Source organism: Talaromyces marneffei, chromosome 1 (assembly GCF_009556855.1).
Source record: "Talaromyces marneffei chromosome 1, complete sequence".
Taxonomy (NCBI): Eukaryota; Fungi; Ascomycota; class Eurotiomycetes; order Eurotiales; family Trichocomaceae; genus Talaromyces; species Talaromyces marneffei.
In genome coordinates, this window is record NC_072348.1 from 1997563 (window position 1) to 2016069 (window position 18507).

General features: G+C 47.8%; 8 protein-coding genes across 8 annotated transcripts; 4 read left to right on the plus strand and 4 right to left on the minus strand.

Annotated features, from left to right (window-relative positions):
• Positions 1–222: 222 nt before the first annotated feature.
• On the plus strand, positions 223–4227 carry EYB26_000743 (uncharacterized protein; the record flags this gene model as incomplete). The annotated part of the gene is made up of 1 exon (XM_054260059.1): positions 223–4227. One exon carries the CDS (start codon positions 223–225, stop codon positions 4225–4227), a length of 4005 nt encoding a protein of 1334 aa, XP_054116034.1.
• A 213-nt stretch (positions 4228–4440) lies between these two features.
• Positions 4441–6391, minus strand: EYB26_000744 (uncharacterized protein; the record flags this gene model as incomplete). Its single annotated transcript, XM_054260060.1, has 3 exons — positions 4441–5628; positions 5680–6247; positions 6300–6391. The coding sequence occupies 3 exons, from the start codon at positions 6389–6391 to the stop codon at positions 4441–4443; spliced, it is 1848 nt and encodes a 615-aa protein (XP_054116035.1).
• A 319-nt stretch (positions 6392–6710) lies between these two features.
• EYB26_000745 (uncharacterized protein) lies at positions 6711–7410 on the plus strand (the record flags this gene model as incomplete). Its single annotated transcript, XM_054260061.1, has 3 exons — positions 6711–6763; positions 7027–7300; positions 7357–7410. The coding sequence occupies 3 exons, from the start codon at positions 6711–6713 to the stop codon at positions 7408–7410; spliced, it is 381 nt and encodes a 126-aa protein (XP_054116036.1).
• A 23-nt stretch (positions 7411–7433) lies between these two features.
• Positions 7434–8967, plus strand: EYB26_000746 (uncharacterized protein; the record flags this gene model as incomplete). The annotated part of the gene is made up of 4 exons (XM_054260062.1): positions 7434–7855; positions 7910–8137; positions 8194–8614; positions 8665–8967. 4 exons carry the CDS (start codon positions 7434–7436, stop codon positions 8965–8967), a joined length of 1374 nt encoding a protein of 457 aa, XP_054116037.1.
• A 164-nt stretch (positions 8968–9131) lies between these two features.
• On the minus strand, positions 9132–10091 carry EYB26_000747 (uncharacterized protein; the record flags this gene model as incomplete). The annotated part of the gene is made up of 1 exon (XM_054260063.1): positions 9132–10091. The coding sequence occupies one exon, from the start codon at positions 10089–10091 to the stop codon at positions 9132–9134; it is 960 nt and encodes a 319-aa protein (XP_054116038.1).
• A 1026-nt stretch (positions 10092–11117) lies between these two features.
• Positions 11118–13393, plus strand: EYB26_000748 (uncharacterized protein; the record flags this gene model as incomplete). Its single annotated transcript, XM_054260064.1, has 3 exons — positions 11118–11238; positions 11296–11428; positions 11491–13393. The coding sequence occupies 3 exons, from the start codon at positions 11118–11120 to the stop codon at positions 13391–13393; spliced, it is 2157 nt and encodes a 718-aa protein (XP_054116039.1).
• Positions 13394–14018: 625 nt separating this feature from the next.
• EYB26_000749 (uncharacterized protein) lies at positions 14019–14845 on the minus strand (the record flags this gene model as incomplete). Its single annotated transcript, XM_054260065.1, has 3 exons — positions 14019–14236; positions 14358–14473; positions 14760–14845. 3 exons carry the CDS (start codon positions 14843–14845, stop codon positions 14019–14021), a joined length of 420 nt encoding a protein of 139 aa, XP_054116040.1.
• Positions 14846–15698: 853 nt separating this feature from the next.
• EYB26_000750 (uncharacterized protein) lies at positions 15699–18135 on the minus strand (the record flags this gene model as incomplete). The annotated part of the gene is made up of 7 exons (XM_054260066.1): positions 15699–15866; positions 15930–16304; positions 16356–17311; positions 17368–17648; positions 17717–17841; positions 17910–18039; positions 18113–18135. 7 exons carry the CDS (start codon positions 18133–18135, stop codon positions 15699–15701), a joined length of 2058 nt encoding a protein of 685 aa, XP_054116041.1.
• Between the last annotated feature and the right edge of the window lie 372 nt (positions 18136–18507).

The window sequence follows — 18507 nt, forward strand, 5'->3', positions numbered from 1 at the left end:
TCTCCTTTGCTATAGAAAATGCTTGATTTGTCTGCGGGATTCCATCACTCTTACTCATCTTGCTGGTGCTTTGTTTGCCACACCACCTGTGCTCGAGATAGGATAGATAAAAACTGCCGTTTCAAGTCTTTTGGAAATATCTTCAGATAACGAAACGGCTTTCAATTAAACGATTTTATTTATTGAGCATCCTGTTCTTTGAAATACCAGGTCGTTGACAAGATGCCATCACACAACCCACCACCAGCCCGTCTGACGGTGCTGCTGGCAACAAACATCCACTGCGCATCTTGTGTTGCCCTTGTTCAAGAGATACTTGCATTTTACCGGTCCATCACGAGCGTCGATGTCTCTGTTCTGCAGCAGGAAGTCCGGGTCCGTCATGGACCTGAAATCAGTGCTTCAGACCTAGCTAGGACGCTTATCGATGCGGCTTTTGAGGTACAGATAGCGACGACACAGGATGAGCCTACGGGACGGATCTTGGACTCCATCGAGACTTCAGATTGGGTTACGTCGCCGCCTGTCGTGCTATCACCTCTATCATCGCCTAGTACACATAACAGAGCTACACGGGCGCATAGATTATACGAATCCCAACGACAGAAGCATATAGACAACTGCCAGGCCTGCCAGACTGAGCGACAGTATGCTCTCCACGAAGCTGAGAAATCCCAGCCCAAGTACGACAGGGTGTGGACAGAGAAGTTGGTGACAACGTCTACACCGAAAAATGACGAACCCGAACCCGAGAAGGAGATGCCAGCCTTGGAGTCTGTGCAGGTCACACAACCAAGGCTACCGGATGTTTTCCATGCCCGGATCGCGATATCTGGAATGACGTGTGGTGCATGCGCCAATTCAGTTACGGAAACGATACAGCAACTAGACTTTGTCAAGGAGGCGTCTGTGACATTGTTGACCAATAGCGCTGCTGTGACCTACACCGGCCCACGAGAGAATATTGATAAAATCATTGACGAGATCGAGTCCACTGGATTTGATGCTACAGCCGACACGGTAGAGAAAGCCACCAAGACAGCGGATCAAGTAGTCCCGGTGTGGGAGGCTCAATTCGGCATTGGCGGAATGACTTGTGCTTCTTGCGTGAACGCCGTTACGAATCATGTCAAGCAGATGGATCGTGTGAAAGATGTGAATGTTAGCTTGTTGACCAACAGCGCTACAGTTGTCTTCTCAGGCGAACAGTCCTACAGCAAGACGATATGCGACGAGATTGAATCTATCGGGTACGACGCCTCGTTGATCGATGTCGTGCAACAAAACAAACCCTCTTCCGACAGTCGCCCTCCATCTAATAGGTATATTGCAAGCATCAGCATCAACGGTATGAGCTGTGGTGCATGTGTCGGAAAAGTCACGCAGGCTGTTCAGAGCATTTCTCATGTCAAAGATGTTGCGGTCGATTTGCTTTCGTCTAGTGCAAGAGTCGAGTTTGAGGGCAGGGACAACGTGCAAGAAATCATAGACGAGATAGAGGATATTGGCTACGAAGCGACTCTCATTGATTGCAAGCCAGCCGAAAGCGAGCCCACTTCAAAGCCGACGGAACGAACAGTCATGATCCGAGTCGAGGGCATGTTCTGTCACCACTGTCCCGAGAAGGTCCTTCTGTCACTCAAGGATCTGGATGACAGTGTCCAGATCTCAAAAGACCCTACTTTGAAAGACCCCATTGTCAAAGTCACGTATACGCCCAAACAACCAAACTTGACAATTCGACGAATTCTGGCCGTTATCGACTCGTCCCATGAGAATTTCAAGGCAAGCATTTACCATCCTCCATCTATCGAAGATCGTTCTCGCACAATGCAACTCCGTGAGAGACGCCGTTTCCTCTTCCGTCTCGCCTTTGTCCTGATGGTCGCCATACCAACCTTCATCATTGGAATCGTCTTTATGGATCTTGTGCCATCGGACAACCCTGCTCATAGATATCTTTCGGAACCAATTCTGGGAGGATCGGTATCTAGAATGCAATGGGCAATGTTCTTTGCGACCACACCCGTCATGTTTTACGGGGCAGATGTATTCCACATCCGAGCTATGAAAGAAGTCCAAGCCCTGTGGCGACGGGGCAGTAAAGTGCCTATCTTGCGTCGATTCTACCGGTTCGGCAGTATGAACTTGCTGATTTCGGCTGGAACCTCGGTGGCGTACATTGCGTCTCTGGGTGTGCTTATAGCTGGTTCGGCCACAAAGTCTTCTGAAGCTGCAGGCTTGGATACCTATTTCGACAGTGTGGTGTTTTTGACATTGTTCATTCTGGCTGGTCGCGCTCTGGAGGCTTACAGCAAATCCAAAGCTGGCGACGCTGTTTCTGATTTGGGAAAGTTGAGGCCTAGTGAAGCGTTACTGGCGAATCCTACTATAGACTCCGCAAGTTCTGAAACCAGTGTTCAGAGAATAAATGTCGACCTGCTTGAAGTTGGTGACATCGTCATTATTCCGCATGGTGCTTCCCCTCCAGCAGATGGTGTAGTCACCAGCACCGGCGATTATCAATTCGACGAGAGCTCTCTGACCGGCGAGTCCCGACCCGTCTCCAAATTAACTGGTGATGAAGTCTATTCAGGCTCCGTCAACGTCGGCCAGCAAGTATCCATCAAAGTCACAGAAGTCGGAGGAGCCTCCATGCTCGACAAGATTGTTAGCGTTGTCCGAGAGGGACAAAGCAAGCGAGCACCCATGGAACGCGTTGCAGATGTTATTGTTGCATATTTTGTGCCCGTCATCACACTCATAGCCATCCTAACTTTTATTATCTGGCTTGCACTTGGTCAATCCGGTTCTCTTCCATTGGGCTATCTTGACACTGCGCTCGGTGGCTGGACTTTCTGGAGCTTGCAATTTGCCATTGCAGTGTTCGTTGTGGCATGTCCATGTGGCCTCGCCCTCGCTGCCCCAACAGCACTCTTCGTTGGAGTTGGTCTTGCTGCAAAACGAGGTATCTTAGTCAGGGGAGGTGGAGAAGCCTTCCAAGAAGCTACACGCCTTGATGCGATTGTATTTGACAAGACTGGCACCTTGACTGAGGGTGGGAACCTTAGAGTGTCTGAGCATGAGGTTCTTGACTCTACAGACTCTGAAAAGGTCACTATTGCCTGGACGTTGGCGCGAGAACTTGAACAGACTAGCAACCATCCAATTGCAAAGGCGATTGTTGAATTTTGCAAGGACAAATTGTCTGGCGAGAATAAGGTCAGCGTGAAGTCGTCTGATATCCTCGAAATTTCTGGGCAAGGAATGAAAGGTACATTCACACTATCAATCGATGGTGAGATTGCATCGTATGAAGCCGTCATTGGCAATGGGCGACTTGCAAAGAGTGTCGCCATTCAAACATCGGACTCCCAATACTTCTTGGAAAACATTCTATCCACATACCAATCATCCGGTCGTTCAACGGCAACCCTCCTCCTCCGCAAGACTCAATCACCCACTAACGAAAAGGACAAGGAAACGGGCATCACCACCAACTCCGACCCCTTTATTCCTTTGATAGTATTCGCCACATCAGACCCCATCCGCGCCGAGTCTGCTCAGGTCATTTCCCAACTCCAAAAACGCAATATAGCCGTCTACATGTGCACCGGCGACAACGAAAAGACCGCCTACGCCGTCGCCTCTACACTCGGCATTCCACACCAAAACGTCCTCGCCAACGTGATGCCGGCCCAGAAAGCGGAATACATTCGCAAAATTCAATTCTCATCCTTGTCGTCTTCGGAACAGAGTACAAAACAAAGCAGGAAGGTAGTCGCCTTCGTAGGCGACGGCACAAACGATTCTCCAGCGTTGACCGCCGCGGACGTCAGTATCGCCATGTCCTCCGGCTCCGATGTTGCCATTTCTTCATCTTCCTTCATTCTACTAAATTCAAACCTTACCACAATCTTTGAGTTGGTTCAACTCTCGCGCCGCGTCTTCAATCGCATAAAACTAAACTTCTTCTGGGCCGCGATATACAACGTCATCCTCGTCCCCGTCGCGGCCGGCGCGTTTTATGCTATTCCGGATGGAACACAGACCGTGGATGTGGCTGGTCATATGCAGCATGTCAGCGGGCATTGGAGACTGAGTCCCGTTTGGGCATCGCTTGCGATGGCATTGAGTAGTGTGAGCGTTGTGTTGAGTAGTTTGGCGCTGAGGATTGAGGGGCGAGACATTAAGAGGTGGATAAAGAAGGTGTTCGGGAAGGCATGAATTCAAGTATAAGATTTATGGTTTTTTTTTTTTTTTTTTTTTTTTTTGCGGGATTTAGACAGCCAGTGAGCGTTATGGCCTGCATGCATGTGTAGCTGGTTCTACATGTAATAGAATGATTTATGATCAATGTCATTGGTATCTTAGAAATGGTATAGTCATATACAGCTCATGCGCTACTATAATATTAATACATCGAGGAGTTCAAGAATATCACTCCTTTTCCCCCCATATTTCAGCCACCTTCCTACTCAGAGTCCCCGCAATCTTCTTCTTCGCAATCAAATTCCCCATCTTATCCGTAAGCATTCTCTCCCTCGCTTTCGCAGCTTCCTGGGGAGTTGCCGCAGCCGAAGACACAGACTCAAAGCCTTCCATGAACGCTCGTGGCGTGCGCCAATGTCGTTGTATTTCTAACGCTTTATCGCCTGTAATCCCTCGCGTGCACATGAGCATTTTGAGGAATACGTCTCGCAGGGTTAGTGTGTCGGATTTGGATGTTAGTGATGAAAATGTGGAAAACGATACGCCGTAGGTTGTGGTCTCGGAGGATCTGCCGGAACGAAGTTCGCGGAGGGTTGTGAGGTATGATTCGGACGATGAGAGGTTGGAGCTGGGGATTAGGGCTACTGATTTAGGGTTGACACTGCTGCGGCTTGGTTGGCTTGACCCCAACGAAGAGCCTGAAAGAGAGTCAGTGCCGTACATTTTGCGGAGGAGAAATGTCATTCGCGCTAGGTAGCGTATGGTGTCGTCTAGATTCTTGGTCTTTTTGACAAAATAGCCGTTAACGACTTGCGTCGAGGCAATGGCCGAAGCTACTGCGTCCTGATAGTTGGGTACATTCCCACCTGCTGAAGTGGAGGAATGCGAGACATTAAATTCTTCAATGAGGTAGACCACATTGGAAATGCCGCTGCGACGGAGTCGAAACTTTTGTTCGTGAAATCGTCCATCTTTGATAGACCCGATCAGATCGTCGAGTCGTTTGCGCTCTACAATCCAATCTAGTATCACCTCGTCGCCTTCTTCCCCGTGCCGCGATAGATATTCTGGGTCTTTGCATTTCGCAACCCACATTGCATCGCCAAGTTCAAGTGCCCGCACTTGTGTTGTGATGCCTTTTGCTTCCAGCTCCTTTGATATATAGTCTCGATCATTTTTGGCACGCACTTCACGCGAATCTAATATTAGTTCAATCATGAAACTGCTTGGAGGTAAGATGATGGGTTTTGCCGGACGGTTTGAACTTGAAAGTTGGGGTCCCATTCTTCGTGTAGCTGGAGTTGGATCAATATCGTCCAAGACCTGGATTTCATCGTCGTCCAGTGACGTGAAAGCCCTGTCATTGTTCTGGAATGTGCAATTTGACGTTGGAAGACCCGGTTCGCGAGACAATGTCTAGAAAGAGTCAGATAACCATAAGACTATATGCGACAAGGGTGCACATACCGGTTGGTTTGGTAAAGGCAGTCCCACCGCACTTGTATTCCGAATCCTTTTCGCACATCCCCATCCTTCTTCTGTGAGAGCATATTTCCTCAAAGGTCGTCCATGTTCATAGACAAGCTCCTTCTGTATAAGCGTCTTCATCGAGTTCCATGCCGTATAGAATTTGGTGGGATCACTGGGAGCCGTGAACGATGAATCAGAATGCGGCTGAGCAACTTCAATCAATTGCGCTTTAGACATTCCTTGCAATGAGTTTTCGTCTAGTGTTGACAGGCCGAGTATCAGAGCGTAGGCTCCGGATCGCAAGGCAGGGACATAAGGTTTAGGCTTCCTCGTCTTTTTGGCTGGTTGGTCTTGAGCTGGAAGATCATCTCCAGATTGCCGTTTCTGACCCTTCTTATTGTTTGGTGGCTCTGGCATGGGTAAGCCATGTTGGTCACAATATTCTTTTAGTTTCTCTGTAAGCCTGTCGCACAGTTTGGGACCCAGGCCGTTTAACTGAATGGCTTCTAAAGGATGACTAAATTCCAGGGGACAAGCTTTCATAGACTCGTACGCTTTTTTGTACCTATGGACCTAGTCAATATACAGATTCAGTAGGGCTAGGGTTAGGAACGAACACTGTGAAGCCTTTCGAGTTACGTTCTCGGGCCTGATCAAGCCATTCTTTGATCCAACCCAGTAGGAGTGGGTTGGCGCATGAGTCGGCCATCTTGGATCGGAATCATGCAAGCTCACCAACGTGAATCCATCGTTTGTATCAGGAGTTGGTTGCCCTCGTAAGGCATCCCCTATTCCTGATGGAGCTGGTCTTGTCAAGAGACGTGTAAAGGACCTCGCGCTACGCGTCAGGCGGGACACGCTACGCTGCGAAGTCACGTGATATGACGCGAATTCACGTCGTGCTATCAATGGTCGAACTAACTTAACTAATTCAGTTAACACAGAGTAACACTCCAAAATCAAGGACATTGTGATCAAATTGGCAATATCAGCTCAAATACAGATCGTGAACACGTTTTACATCATCCATGTTGCTCAAGTTGGGTGGAAACACCAGCAAAATATTTCCGAAGCAATTCCGGTGATTATTGGCTGATGCATCATGCCTGTCATAGCCAGAGTTGGGATCAGGACCCAGACTGATCCTAGACTATGGGTCTGATTCAAGTAATGATTCGACTAAAAGCAATAATATGAAATCTCTATGGAAAGCCGCCTGTTTTAGGGCTATCTCGAACCTTGTATAGTGATGACGTCGACTCCTAGACCTCTATAACTGTATAGCCTATGACTATCCAGCCTTCATTAATTATAACTCTTTAGACCATTATCAACTTAATCTAGGCAGTCATGGCATCGGACAACGTCACGCCCGTTACAGCCTCGTCGGGCCAACGGCGGCAACACCATAGAAAATGTCACAAACGATATCAACAAAGTCGACTTCCTCAAAAGTGAACTCAATCCTGTCGAGGATGAGGAGTTCTCACCCGACAAGCTCAGATCGAACATTGAGCGGTTATATATGACAGTCATCGTGGGTTTGATGAATCTATGGAAGCATATCGTTAGACTTAGGTCATGGCGTGAACAACGACGTACTGCGGCTTTTTGTGTGGTGAGTCCGAACATATATAGAAACATCGGGCAAGTTCGAGACTAATGTTATAACAGACTTACTTTGCAGCATGGCTACTTGACATTGTTGTGCCTATGCTATCGTCTTGATTCTCTACCCACCTAGTCGCTCTATGCTCTTTCCTCCTGCACCTATCGCATTAGTAAACTCTCAAACCGGTGGTGTCCAGAAACCACGAGCCGGCGTCCTCGGATCCAAAGATAGTCTCACGGGTGCTCCAGAAAAATACCATGGCGAGGCTGTGGAGCAAGAGACTAGCAACCTAGTCCGTAGTGTCGCCGCTGTGGCCATAGGAAGTGCAGCGGGCAAACACGATCCCGCAGTTCCAGATGATGCTACAATTGAAGACAAGATACCGGATGTAACAGATATAGCATCTCAGGTTGGTGACTTGCAGGACTCGGCGGGTGGAGGAATTCCGTCTACCAAGCATAACAAGACAAAGAGGCCAATGTCGGACGCAGTTTGGCAGAAAATGAAGCCGATTATGCATATACTTGGTGATGTCACAGATACATATGAACACTTTGGCAAGTATGCTAATTCCAAACACCTTCTCTACATGCTAATGGCTAACGGATGATCTAGTGAATTGTCCCCAGCTCCACCGTTCCCCAAATATGCAGCTCGTCTGAGACTCGCCGCCATTTTACTTCCAATGGCATTGGGCTCATTTTTCATCACTTCCTATATGGTCGTAAAGGGGACCGGGTTCTTGTTCGGCTTTGTCTTTTTTGGGGACCCAATTCTGGTCAGAAGCGCTAATTACCTCAATCGCCGGTTCCCTCACTGGCAGAAGATTTTGGAATTACGAAAGTCAGTATCTTTTGCCATGATTATCATATTCGGAGTTTTTGGTAACCAAGAATTAGCTCGATTCTCAAAGGTGTACCAACCAACGCCCAGCTTACCATCACCCTTCTCCGCCTTGGAGAGGTAAATGGTACACCAATTCCTCCACCCCCAACATCCCTCGAACAGGCACCCTCCAAGCCTACATCTATCCATGAAGATATTCCCCTAGACGCATCTCAAGCCGAAATAGAAAGCGCTGTCAGACCCGATCCCATGATCACTAAACAAACCACCGAACCAAACGCTCCTCTGAGAGATAAATTCAAGAGGAAGGGGTTCGTGCCTGCTGTGCTTCGATTCTTCAAAGCAACAACTGCCAAGGGAGTTGAGACAAAGCTAGCTACAAACTACGCCCTGGCTGGACTTGACTATCGACACGCAAAGAACAATATTGGTATTCTGCCCAAAAAGGGTCTTGAAGTATCACCTCGTGGACCGGTAGATTTTCAATGGGTAAAAAGGGATATCTTGTACTTGATTGCAGTAAGGAGGAACCCGTTCTATTCTTTACGAGCGAGCTGGGTACCCAGCCACACAATGTAGAGGATACAAAGCATGTCCTCTTCGCCATACATATCAAGGATATCTGTCATCTGAAGAAATTAGGTGGAATGGGTTGGAAAGGAAAGCTTGTTGTTGGATGGGCCGAGACTGAGAAGGAGGCCATTGATGGACTTCGGATTATAGGTAAAGATCCAAAGCAGAATTTCCATATCACGACTATGAAGACGAGGGATCAGTTGTTCAATCGTTTGGTGGCCATGGGGGAACAGGTGTGGTATATCTGCTGATTGATTAACAACTGAGTTCTTGTATATTAGATTTATTGACACGTTATGATTTGACGACTACCTATATGTAATAGAACCAGACTTTTCATGATAATTTGAATCGCCAGGTAGACACTTGTCTTGAATTTTCTCTTGATACCATCTCATAAGTCTATAATAAATGTCTAGTTTTCCAAACTCTCTTTAAAATCTCTAACAGCCTGTTCAAACGACTCATCCCTATGGAAGCCCAATTTTATAGCCTGACTATTATCAAACCTCGTCGGCCACGAGTGCACAATCTTCTTGATAACCGGGTCCTCCTTCTCCTTCAACAAAGCCAATTTATCTTTGCCTCCAACTTTTTCCAATGCATCCATCATATCTTGAATCGTCACACAAATACCCGGGACATTGATCTGGCGGATATGAGGCGGCACACAGCCCGCCGGTAACGAAAGAGTAATGATCAAATTCCGCACCAAGGTCCTAGGAGAACAAAGCCATGACTCAAAAGATCGATCCTCGAGAGGGATAATTGCCTCTTGTCCATTAAGCGGTTCCCGAATCATGCCAGATAGAAATGAGGATGCCGCCGCAGTCGGTTTTCCGGGTCGCACCGAAATAGTAGGGAACCGGAGCGTGAAGCCCGTAATAAATCCTCGACGAGTATAATCATTGACCAGCGTCTCACAGATGATTTTTGCCGCGCCGTAGGACGATTCGGGTGTTGGTATTATATCGTCCGTCACGACTTTGGGCAGAGGTTGTCCGTATACAGCTTGACTGGAGGAATAGATGAATCGCACACCTGGGGAAGCTTTCTTGCGGAGGGCTTCAAGCAAAGCTCGAGTTGCGTCGACATTCGCTTTCATACCGAGCTCGAAATTGGCTTCGGAGCCCGAAGACATGATACCGTGGAATGCGTATACGGCATCAGGCGCAGATTCGGTGACTAGGCTTTCGATGTCGCCGTCTACTAAATCGATCTTGGTGGATTTGGCATTCTGAGGGTATTTGACTCCGGCTGGGACTGGAGGATCGATAATGTCGACTAGAATGAGTTTGTGTGCTGTATCATTCAGGAGCTCTTTTGCGAGAAGTTGGCCGATGAACCCGGCGGCTCCGGTAATGAGGATATTCATTTCGCCTTTTTTTTGGAGTCAAAGTAAATGCCCCCCGGTTGAAGCAATTGGCTAAGAGCAGCTGAGATCGACTCCAGGTAGTTGTTCCCAACGTGGCTTTTGGATCTTGACAAAGGGAATGTGTTCCTGTAACCCAGTAAACACCCCACCATAAGCGTTCCCCTCATACTTTGCGCTCTAGATTTGTCTCCGCATTTAAGGGAGCGGCTCCGAGATTCTCGGAGTTGCTCCGACCTTGCGCTTCAACGTCTCTAACACCTCTGAATATGTCCATCGCATGGACTGCGAAGAGGAGACTTTGAAGCCATTGATCTGGTCTGAGAGCCATTCTTCAAGCCCTTTCACTGAGCAGGCATCTCAAGAAGGAATGTCAGATTGGTGGAGTGTGGAAGCTTGTAATGTGTGCATTAACTCTGAGGACTTTAAAGTTTCTTAGGCATAGATTGCATGAACGCATTGGAGAGACCGCGGATTTCTAAAATTGCTATCCAAGTCGAATGCCTAGGTGTCATTTCGAAAGGCATGCACGTGCCTGCTTGGGTAGCTAGGTAGATGCTTCCGATATTTGAGGTCGCAGCTGAAGCCATGATGGAATCTCGAGAAAGTCCAGGAAACTCCCAATAAAAACATTTCAATGCGATTCTATCAGATGTTTCGATCAATATCCCAGCGACCGTGAGATAACAGCAGGATGTGATAGCTCTTAACTCTTAAGTCTTAACTCTCGCTTAGATCGGACGAGGCACCTGAGTGGACGGAAGAAGTCCGGGGTAACATGATACAAGTAAAATTACTAGCGCCGGAGATTCGGGGGAAAGCAAACGGCATGGTTTGATCTGTGCTCTGTGCTCTTTGACACTTTCTTTCACTCTTATCTTTCAAACAAGGCTCCATATTCACGTTACACGAACTGTGATTGACTCGACTCGACAAAATACCCCCCTGCCCACGAAGCCACAATCACTTGTTTCTGTGACAGCGCGCATGGCGATGTGAGGCCTCCTTCGTGGCAGCCTATTATCAAGCATGTCAACAAATGTTACGCCACTCAAGCGATCCGCAGTAGAGGCCGGCTTGGACAACGAGGATTCTGTTATTGACGCTGGCACCAAGGGTTCAGTGCCAAAGGTGTCAAAGGCTCGAGCTTGTGGGTATAACCAAGCAAGACTTGAAAGCTAAAAGCGCTAATTCTTTATCATTCCAGGCGCCGAGTGTAAACGACACAAAATCAGATGCGAGGTGAAATCCGGCGAAACAAGTTGTACAAAATGTCTCCGCAGCGGAATCAAATGCGTAGTCAACGACTTTTCGCAGAAATTCGTGGATGACGATTTAGCGTGAGTGAAGGCTGATACAAGCGACAATGGCAGGAAAGACGCGTTGCTAATTGATCGGTCAGATGGAAATCGCACGCAAATTCCACCATACAACAGCTGCAAGCTGCTGTTTCGCATCTTCTTCGTCACAGTAACCAGCCCGAACTCTCAAGCTTTTCTCCTTCAGAAAGCAATGCAGACCGAACACCGGAAGCGACAGCCACTCCGAGCGCTCGTTTACCGTCCCACGACACAAAGCGACTGAGCGTACCAGCTATCAGCTCAGCCGCCGCTGTCGACGGACAAGCGATGGCCTGGGAGACTCTACAAGATGGGGGTTACGAGGATCAAGATCTTGTTTCAGCTCCGATGCGCAGTCTGTACGAAGTGACTAAGTTGCGGAATTTCGGAAACCACATGGTCGAGAAACCCAAGTCGACGTTACTCGAAGAGGATTTCATATCGCGCGGTTATGTCTCGCTCCATGAAGCACAAGAATTGTTCGCGTACTTTAGCCGGACAATGAATCAACTACTATGGGGAGGTATTGCTGTTACTCATCGAGACTTGACGTCGGTACGACGAGCATCAACGCTGCTTCTGGCTGCCGTCTTGACGGTGGCAGCGCTACATATACCCAATCGAACAGAAACCCTCAATACCTGCTACAATGAGTATGTGTCGTTGGTATCTAGCATGGCTTTGACACGGTCACATACGCTAGACGATATCCGCGGACTTTGCGCAGGCGCATTCTGGCTGTCGGATCTTAGCTGGAAACTATCTGGACATGCGGTTCGTATCGCGACAGAGATGGGCCTACACCAGAGCTTCCACAAAATGACTCGTGGGTATGCGGATCAGTATCACTACGAAAGGGCCCAGCTTTGGTATCTGCTATACGTATGCGACCATCACTTCAGCATCGCATATGGACGACCTCCGGTGATTCACGAAGATAGTGCAATCAAAAACTGCGAGGTGTTTTTACAATCTCGATTTGTTGTCCCGGGTGATATTCGGATGATGGCACAGGTCGCGCTCTTTCACATTCTGACCGAAGCATACCACACATTTGGCTCGGATTCTGAACAGCCGCTTAGAGAAGAAGATTTTGGACAGTTACGGGTTTATAATGTAGCGGTTGACCAATGGCGGCTTCTTTGGCAGCCTCGATCCGCCGACAGCCCGTACGTCCGTACTTATCCATCCAAAGGAGTGGTACTGCACTACCATTTTGCCAAATTTCAACTGAATTCGCTCGCTCTCCGAGCATTATCGCCAACGAACACGCCCGTCTTCTCCATGGACCGCAAGGAATGTGCAAATGCTGCGATATCAGCAGCCATGTCGTGTCTCAACATGGTATTAGAAGAACAAGACGTGCGCGACGCCATCGTTGGTGTTCCCATCTTCACTCACACGATGGTCACATTCTCGGCCGTATTCTTGCTCAAAGTCGCAGTCAACTGGAACTCAGCCTATCTCAATATCGACGGGCGACAAGTTCGACATACAGTCGAAAGAGTAATTGAGTTGATGAACTGTGTGAGCGCGGGCGATCGACATCTAACTCGCCATATTGCGCGTGGTCTTAGCAAAATGCTTGATCGATTTAATGCGTGGGAAGGGTGGTATAATAACCAACACAACGGCAGCAACAGCAAATCTTCTACTTCAGTGGCCGTCGGTGATAGTGCCGTTGGTCCTACGAACAGCTACGATAACCCCGCGGCTTCCACTACCTCGACTACAATCAATCCAAATAACAACGGCCTACACACATCTTCAGCAGTAGTTAATACGGGCGGTAATAACACCAGCACCGGAACAAGAAGACGCTCCATACCCGGTGGCGCAAATGCCATGGCCCAGGGACTTCCGCCTCCAGACCTTATTTATACAATGGTCGGCACTTATGGGTTCGGCCTAGATGAGCAGTTGATGGATCCTACTATACCGGGATTTGAGTATATGTCGCAATGATTTATTTAGCCTTGGTGCTCGGACTTGCATTTTGAAGGATTTTAGTGTAACTATTCGTTTTGTATGACATTAGCGATAGAAAGCGATATTCACTTGTATTGGCGGCTATATAGACTATATATTATCTGGTGTTCTATTATAGGCACTACTGACGTGTTTGTATCGACAACATGCGTCAAAAAGGCGTTTATCAGGCAGCACGATGACATGGATTCTCAGTAGTTAACTAGTTCGTTAGGGCAAGATCTGCGGCATCAATCATCATTGGACTGTCAAATCTTGCACGATGACTTTGAGGACTGATAGTTAACTATATGATAATGGATATTAGATAGTTATAGTACTAGTATTGAGGTTTTCGGCTTACCAATACTGCATATTACTCTTCTATCTACGATGAGCTGACCAAGAAATGTAAGAGCAAAGATCAATCTTGATATTTCCTCTTTAGGAAAATATGATCTACTTGCTGATTTATAATAGATCGATTAATCTTCAGCAAGAAGATACGAAAAATAAAAATCTAAACCCGACATAGTCATGATCTAGATTTGAGATATGACATGAAAGATTGATAAAAAAAAAAGATGAAGGATGTGAAGAAGAAGAAGGTGTTTGTTATAAATCAATCCTCATCCTCCACCTCCGACACATCATCTTCCTGGGGCACATCACCACCCTTACCCTTCTTCGCGGCTTGAGCTGATCCAGACTTGTCGGCGGTGTCGTTTGTGCCTTCATCGTCTTCTTCGTCGTATTCTTCGCCGGCGCCGTCTTCGTCGTCGTCTTCTTGGTCTTCGGCTTTGTCATCATGGGCGGTTTTGCGCTTTTTAGGAGCTGGGGCTGATGGAATCCATTGTTAGACGAGGCCAATTGTATGGAATGGGAAGATGAGTAGATGAAATTGTGGGTAGATGGGTTGGTAACGGTGGTTTCTGTGGCTATATAGGGGAGGAGGATCTACCGTTTTCCTTGGATTCTTCTCCACCTTCATCTTCATCGTATTCTTCCTCTTCCTCTTCTTCCGAGCCTTCTTCACTGTCGTCATAGTCGTCTCCCTCAGCATCGGAGGATTGGTACCTAAGCCGAGGTCAGTACTGGCGACTAATCCCGAAAGAATCAATTGTTATAGACAAATAATAACAACGTCGAAATAACAATTTTCTATTACTACATCCTGGTCGCGTCAAGTATGCGACGGGATACCGGTGTTCGTGACACGGTAACACCAGCGACGAGGATGGGCGCAATGACGACAACAAAGGGAGAGAAGGACAGGGAAGTGTATGCAATACCGATGCGACAACACATCGCAATTGCAATTGATGAACATCTTGCTCGAGATAAAGAAGAAAAAAAAACTTACTCCTCTTCCTCCTCGCTCTCGTCACTGGGAAGAGCTTGCAGCTCCTCCTCGTCTTCGGCTTCTTGCTTCCTCTTGCGCGTAGACATGATGATTAGATGTGCGAGGAGAGGTTCGGGAAGAGTACTATGGAAAAGAAAAGGATAATTTTGGAAGAAAAATCGAAGTCAATGGGGTTGTATCGAAGTGTAGAGGGGAGCGCAAGGCTGGGACAGATATTGGGAAAGGAAAATAAATAAAATAAAATAATAATAAATGGGAGAGGGCGAGGGAGAGATTTAAGGTGAGAGGGAGAGGGAGGTCGGGGGTTGGGGAGTCGGGGGGAACGGAGAGTACGAGTAATCAATCAATCGGTTCAGTGCCAGAGCAGAGTCCAGACTGGCACGCTGCCCGGTAATAATGTTGGCTAGGTACGCAGTTTACGTGACCAGAATGTCAATCACAAAGCAGGGGGACTGTATTGTTAGCCATTACTAAGCATGGTAAGTATCGGTCAGTAAGAAAAGTTACGAGATTGATTAATGATGGATCAATCATTCCAAGTCGTTCGAGTGAGCAGACAAAGCAGAGGAGGAGGAAGAAAGAGGGAGGGGCCGGGCCTGGCTGCAAGGCTGGACTCAGCTCAGCTCGGGCTTACTACAGGAACAGATTAGCCAAGCCCTAGCCGCTCGATTGCATCACGTGACCTGTCTCCTTGCACGTGCTCGTCTTCTGAACCGGGGCAACTACTCGGTAGTGTCGGTACCTTGGGAAGGACATACTATGTACGGTGCTATTTACGTGACAATTATGTAGATTATGTGGCTATGTAACTAACTAGGAAACTATCCCACTGGATTGATTGACACATTTGCCATATGAGTATCGACAGGATAGAAGAAACTCAAATTAATATAGGATAATAACATATACACCGCATTACACGTGCCTGGTGGCAGTCATTCAGACATCGCTGCCAGTGCTGCGAAATGTAGCACAGACTTGGCAGTACTGGTGTGTCAAGTCGAGCACATGTTGTGGCAGGTTGGTCGCTTGTACGATGCTGCGGACTTTGACGGCGCCTTCCTCTTCGATGAGTTTGCGCACTAAGAATAACAAATCGGGCGAGAACTGAAGTAAGGTCAGCACATGCGTGTCAAAAAAAAAAAAGTAGAGGACCCGAAGAAAACTTACCTCGGAGTACCAGCGATACTGCCAGGCAATCAACCGAATCAGCGCATTAAGCATGCCTCGAGTATCTCCTTGCTTCTCATATAGCTTCAAGACACCACGCATAGCCTTGGGCGAGAACCGTATCGACAGACACTGCCTGTATGCCTCAATCGCCTCGTCAAAGTGATGAAGTCGCTCAGCCAGCTCTCCCAGAATCTCCCACTCGGTTGCTGTTTTCTTGTACTCAAGCGATTGGTGTCGTGAATGAGCCATTTCCGATCGCCATATAGTGTAAATGCGAAGATCCTCGTATAAGACCATAAACAAGTTATCCAACCACCGCTCACATAGCCGTTTGTTCTGGAATTGAGCGTACTCGGCGTGGGAAGGATCCGGCTGTGGACATGTTAGTAACATTTCCCTTCTAATTGACTCAACTCTACTCACATCTTCGTTTCCAGACTTGACAGTTTCAGAAGCTACAATCTGCTCTGGTTTCTCAATTGTGTTGGCTTCCACTGGGTCGAGATTCCCAGTTCCGTTTCCAGTGCCGTTTGCTTCGCCGGAATGGCCCTCGTCCGTCTCGGCATCACTGGCTGTGGCTGTATTAGGACTTTGGGGCAGGTGAAGCGCGACGGTACTAGCATTTTGCGAGTTGCTTGGTTTGGTCGTTTGCTGGCGTTCCACCCGATACTCTTCTTCCATGACAAACACATCACTTCGAATTTTCAAGAGCTGATCCCATCCGATAGCAGCGGCAATCTTTGTGAGCAGCTCGTAGGCTTTGAGAAATGTGCCCTGGTATCCGGTAGCGTGAAGCTTTCGCAGAGACGGATGAACAAAGTCATGTGGATCTCCTTGCTTTGGCTGGCCTTCATCAATCTCATCCAAGGCACTCTCCGCTAATATAGGGAGAAGAACTCGAGATGGCGGAGGCATGCGAGGAATATCTTTATCTTGATACGTAAACATCGGGCATGAGTTCAAAGTAAGAAGCGCCAAGTCCCACTGCTCCAAGGTAACGTATACTTCGGCAAGTCGAGCCCATGTACTGAATTCGCTGGGTGCCGCAGTGACACTGCGCTTGGCGCATTCAAGCGCAAGCTCTGGTTCTCCCTTGCTTAAACAGAAAGCCGCTTGACAATCTAAAAGCGCATAGTCCATTGGCACATCCTGCAGCGCGTCATGCATGAGCCGAACAGCCTGCACCTCCTCATCCGCGGAAATCAGGACTCGCGCGAGAAGCGAAGACACCTCTACGTCCTTTGTTCGCAATTTCTCAAAGAGGTTGATCCCTGACGCGTACCGACCAGTAGTGTGTATATACTTAAGAAGGCCCGATGTTAAATGATTTGCGACGGTATTGGGGACTTGTGTTTCGGGTTCGGAACTGAGTTGTCGTCCTAAGTAAAATGGTTATTAGCATTATTGCACACCACATTTACACGGCAAACCTCACCCATGAAAAATAATCTCTCCGCAGCGTCCAAGAACTTGTGCTCCATTTCAGTATTCGTCACCGGGTTGAATCTGCGCACCCCGACAATTTTCTTGATTGCATCACCTGTTCCATCGTCTGCGTACGTGTACGCTCTAAGGACTGCGCAAAGGAACGTCTCAAGCCACAAAGCTTCTGTCGCAACACGTTTGTCTCCGCGCTCGTCGATACAATAGCTCTCGAGACTGCCAGGAATCTTGACCTCTACTCGCATATCCAAGTGAGAAAAGGCATTATAACAACTAAAATACCATTTTTGTCAGCCGATCCGGTCCAGTCCATCGGTTGCCAAGGCCATGGAATCACTGACCAGTACACTCCTGAGACCACCTTATTCTGTTTATCGACGGGCGAATATGTAAGGGTATTAACGTATGCGGCGAGACTGGCGGATGACGATGCATCGACACCTGTGACATGGTGATAGACGCCGGTCTACGAATACATCCAATTAGCCCCTCGTGATTAGCTTGGTTGGAGTCAAGTGTCTGATGTTAACATACCTGGCGTGTCGGATTGGTCTTGGATTGCTTGACGAGGTAGACCAAATCCGGAGGTCCTAATTCTCGTAAGTTTTGCAGAGATTCCGTGCGTGCGTCGACCGCGGTAAAGACATCCTCCTCCTCATAGATTCTATGCGAATGCGGACAATCCACGTTAGCCCAGCCCCTGTTAAAGTCTATAATAAGGAGAATAGAAGACATACTCAGGCACAGCAGGCTGAACCATGATGCGTATGGATCAAGGAATTAAGAAAGTCCTAAGACCGCGTACAAGATATCGAGGTTGACGGATGTTGTAATAAAGATCGTAGACGTAAATGCACACGACCCTTACGCCACAAATTGACCGGGTCGCAAACAACTGAGCTGTGGTCGTAGCCCGAAATTGAATATCTAGGCTTGATTGGCTGCTCGAACAACAATTAAAACAGGTAATTAAATGCCTGTCGAATTACTTGCAATGGAGAATCAAATGATACAAAGCAGGAAGTGGTGTGTAGTGTGTAGTAGGTAGTATGTTGTTGTCGTAATCAGCTTCAAATTAATCCTGGGCCGGTCCAACTAACACGTGGAGACGTGCTACTACATAGTAAAGAGA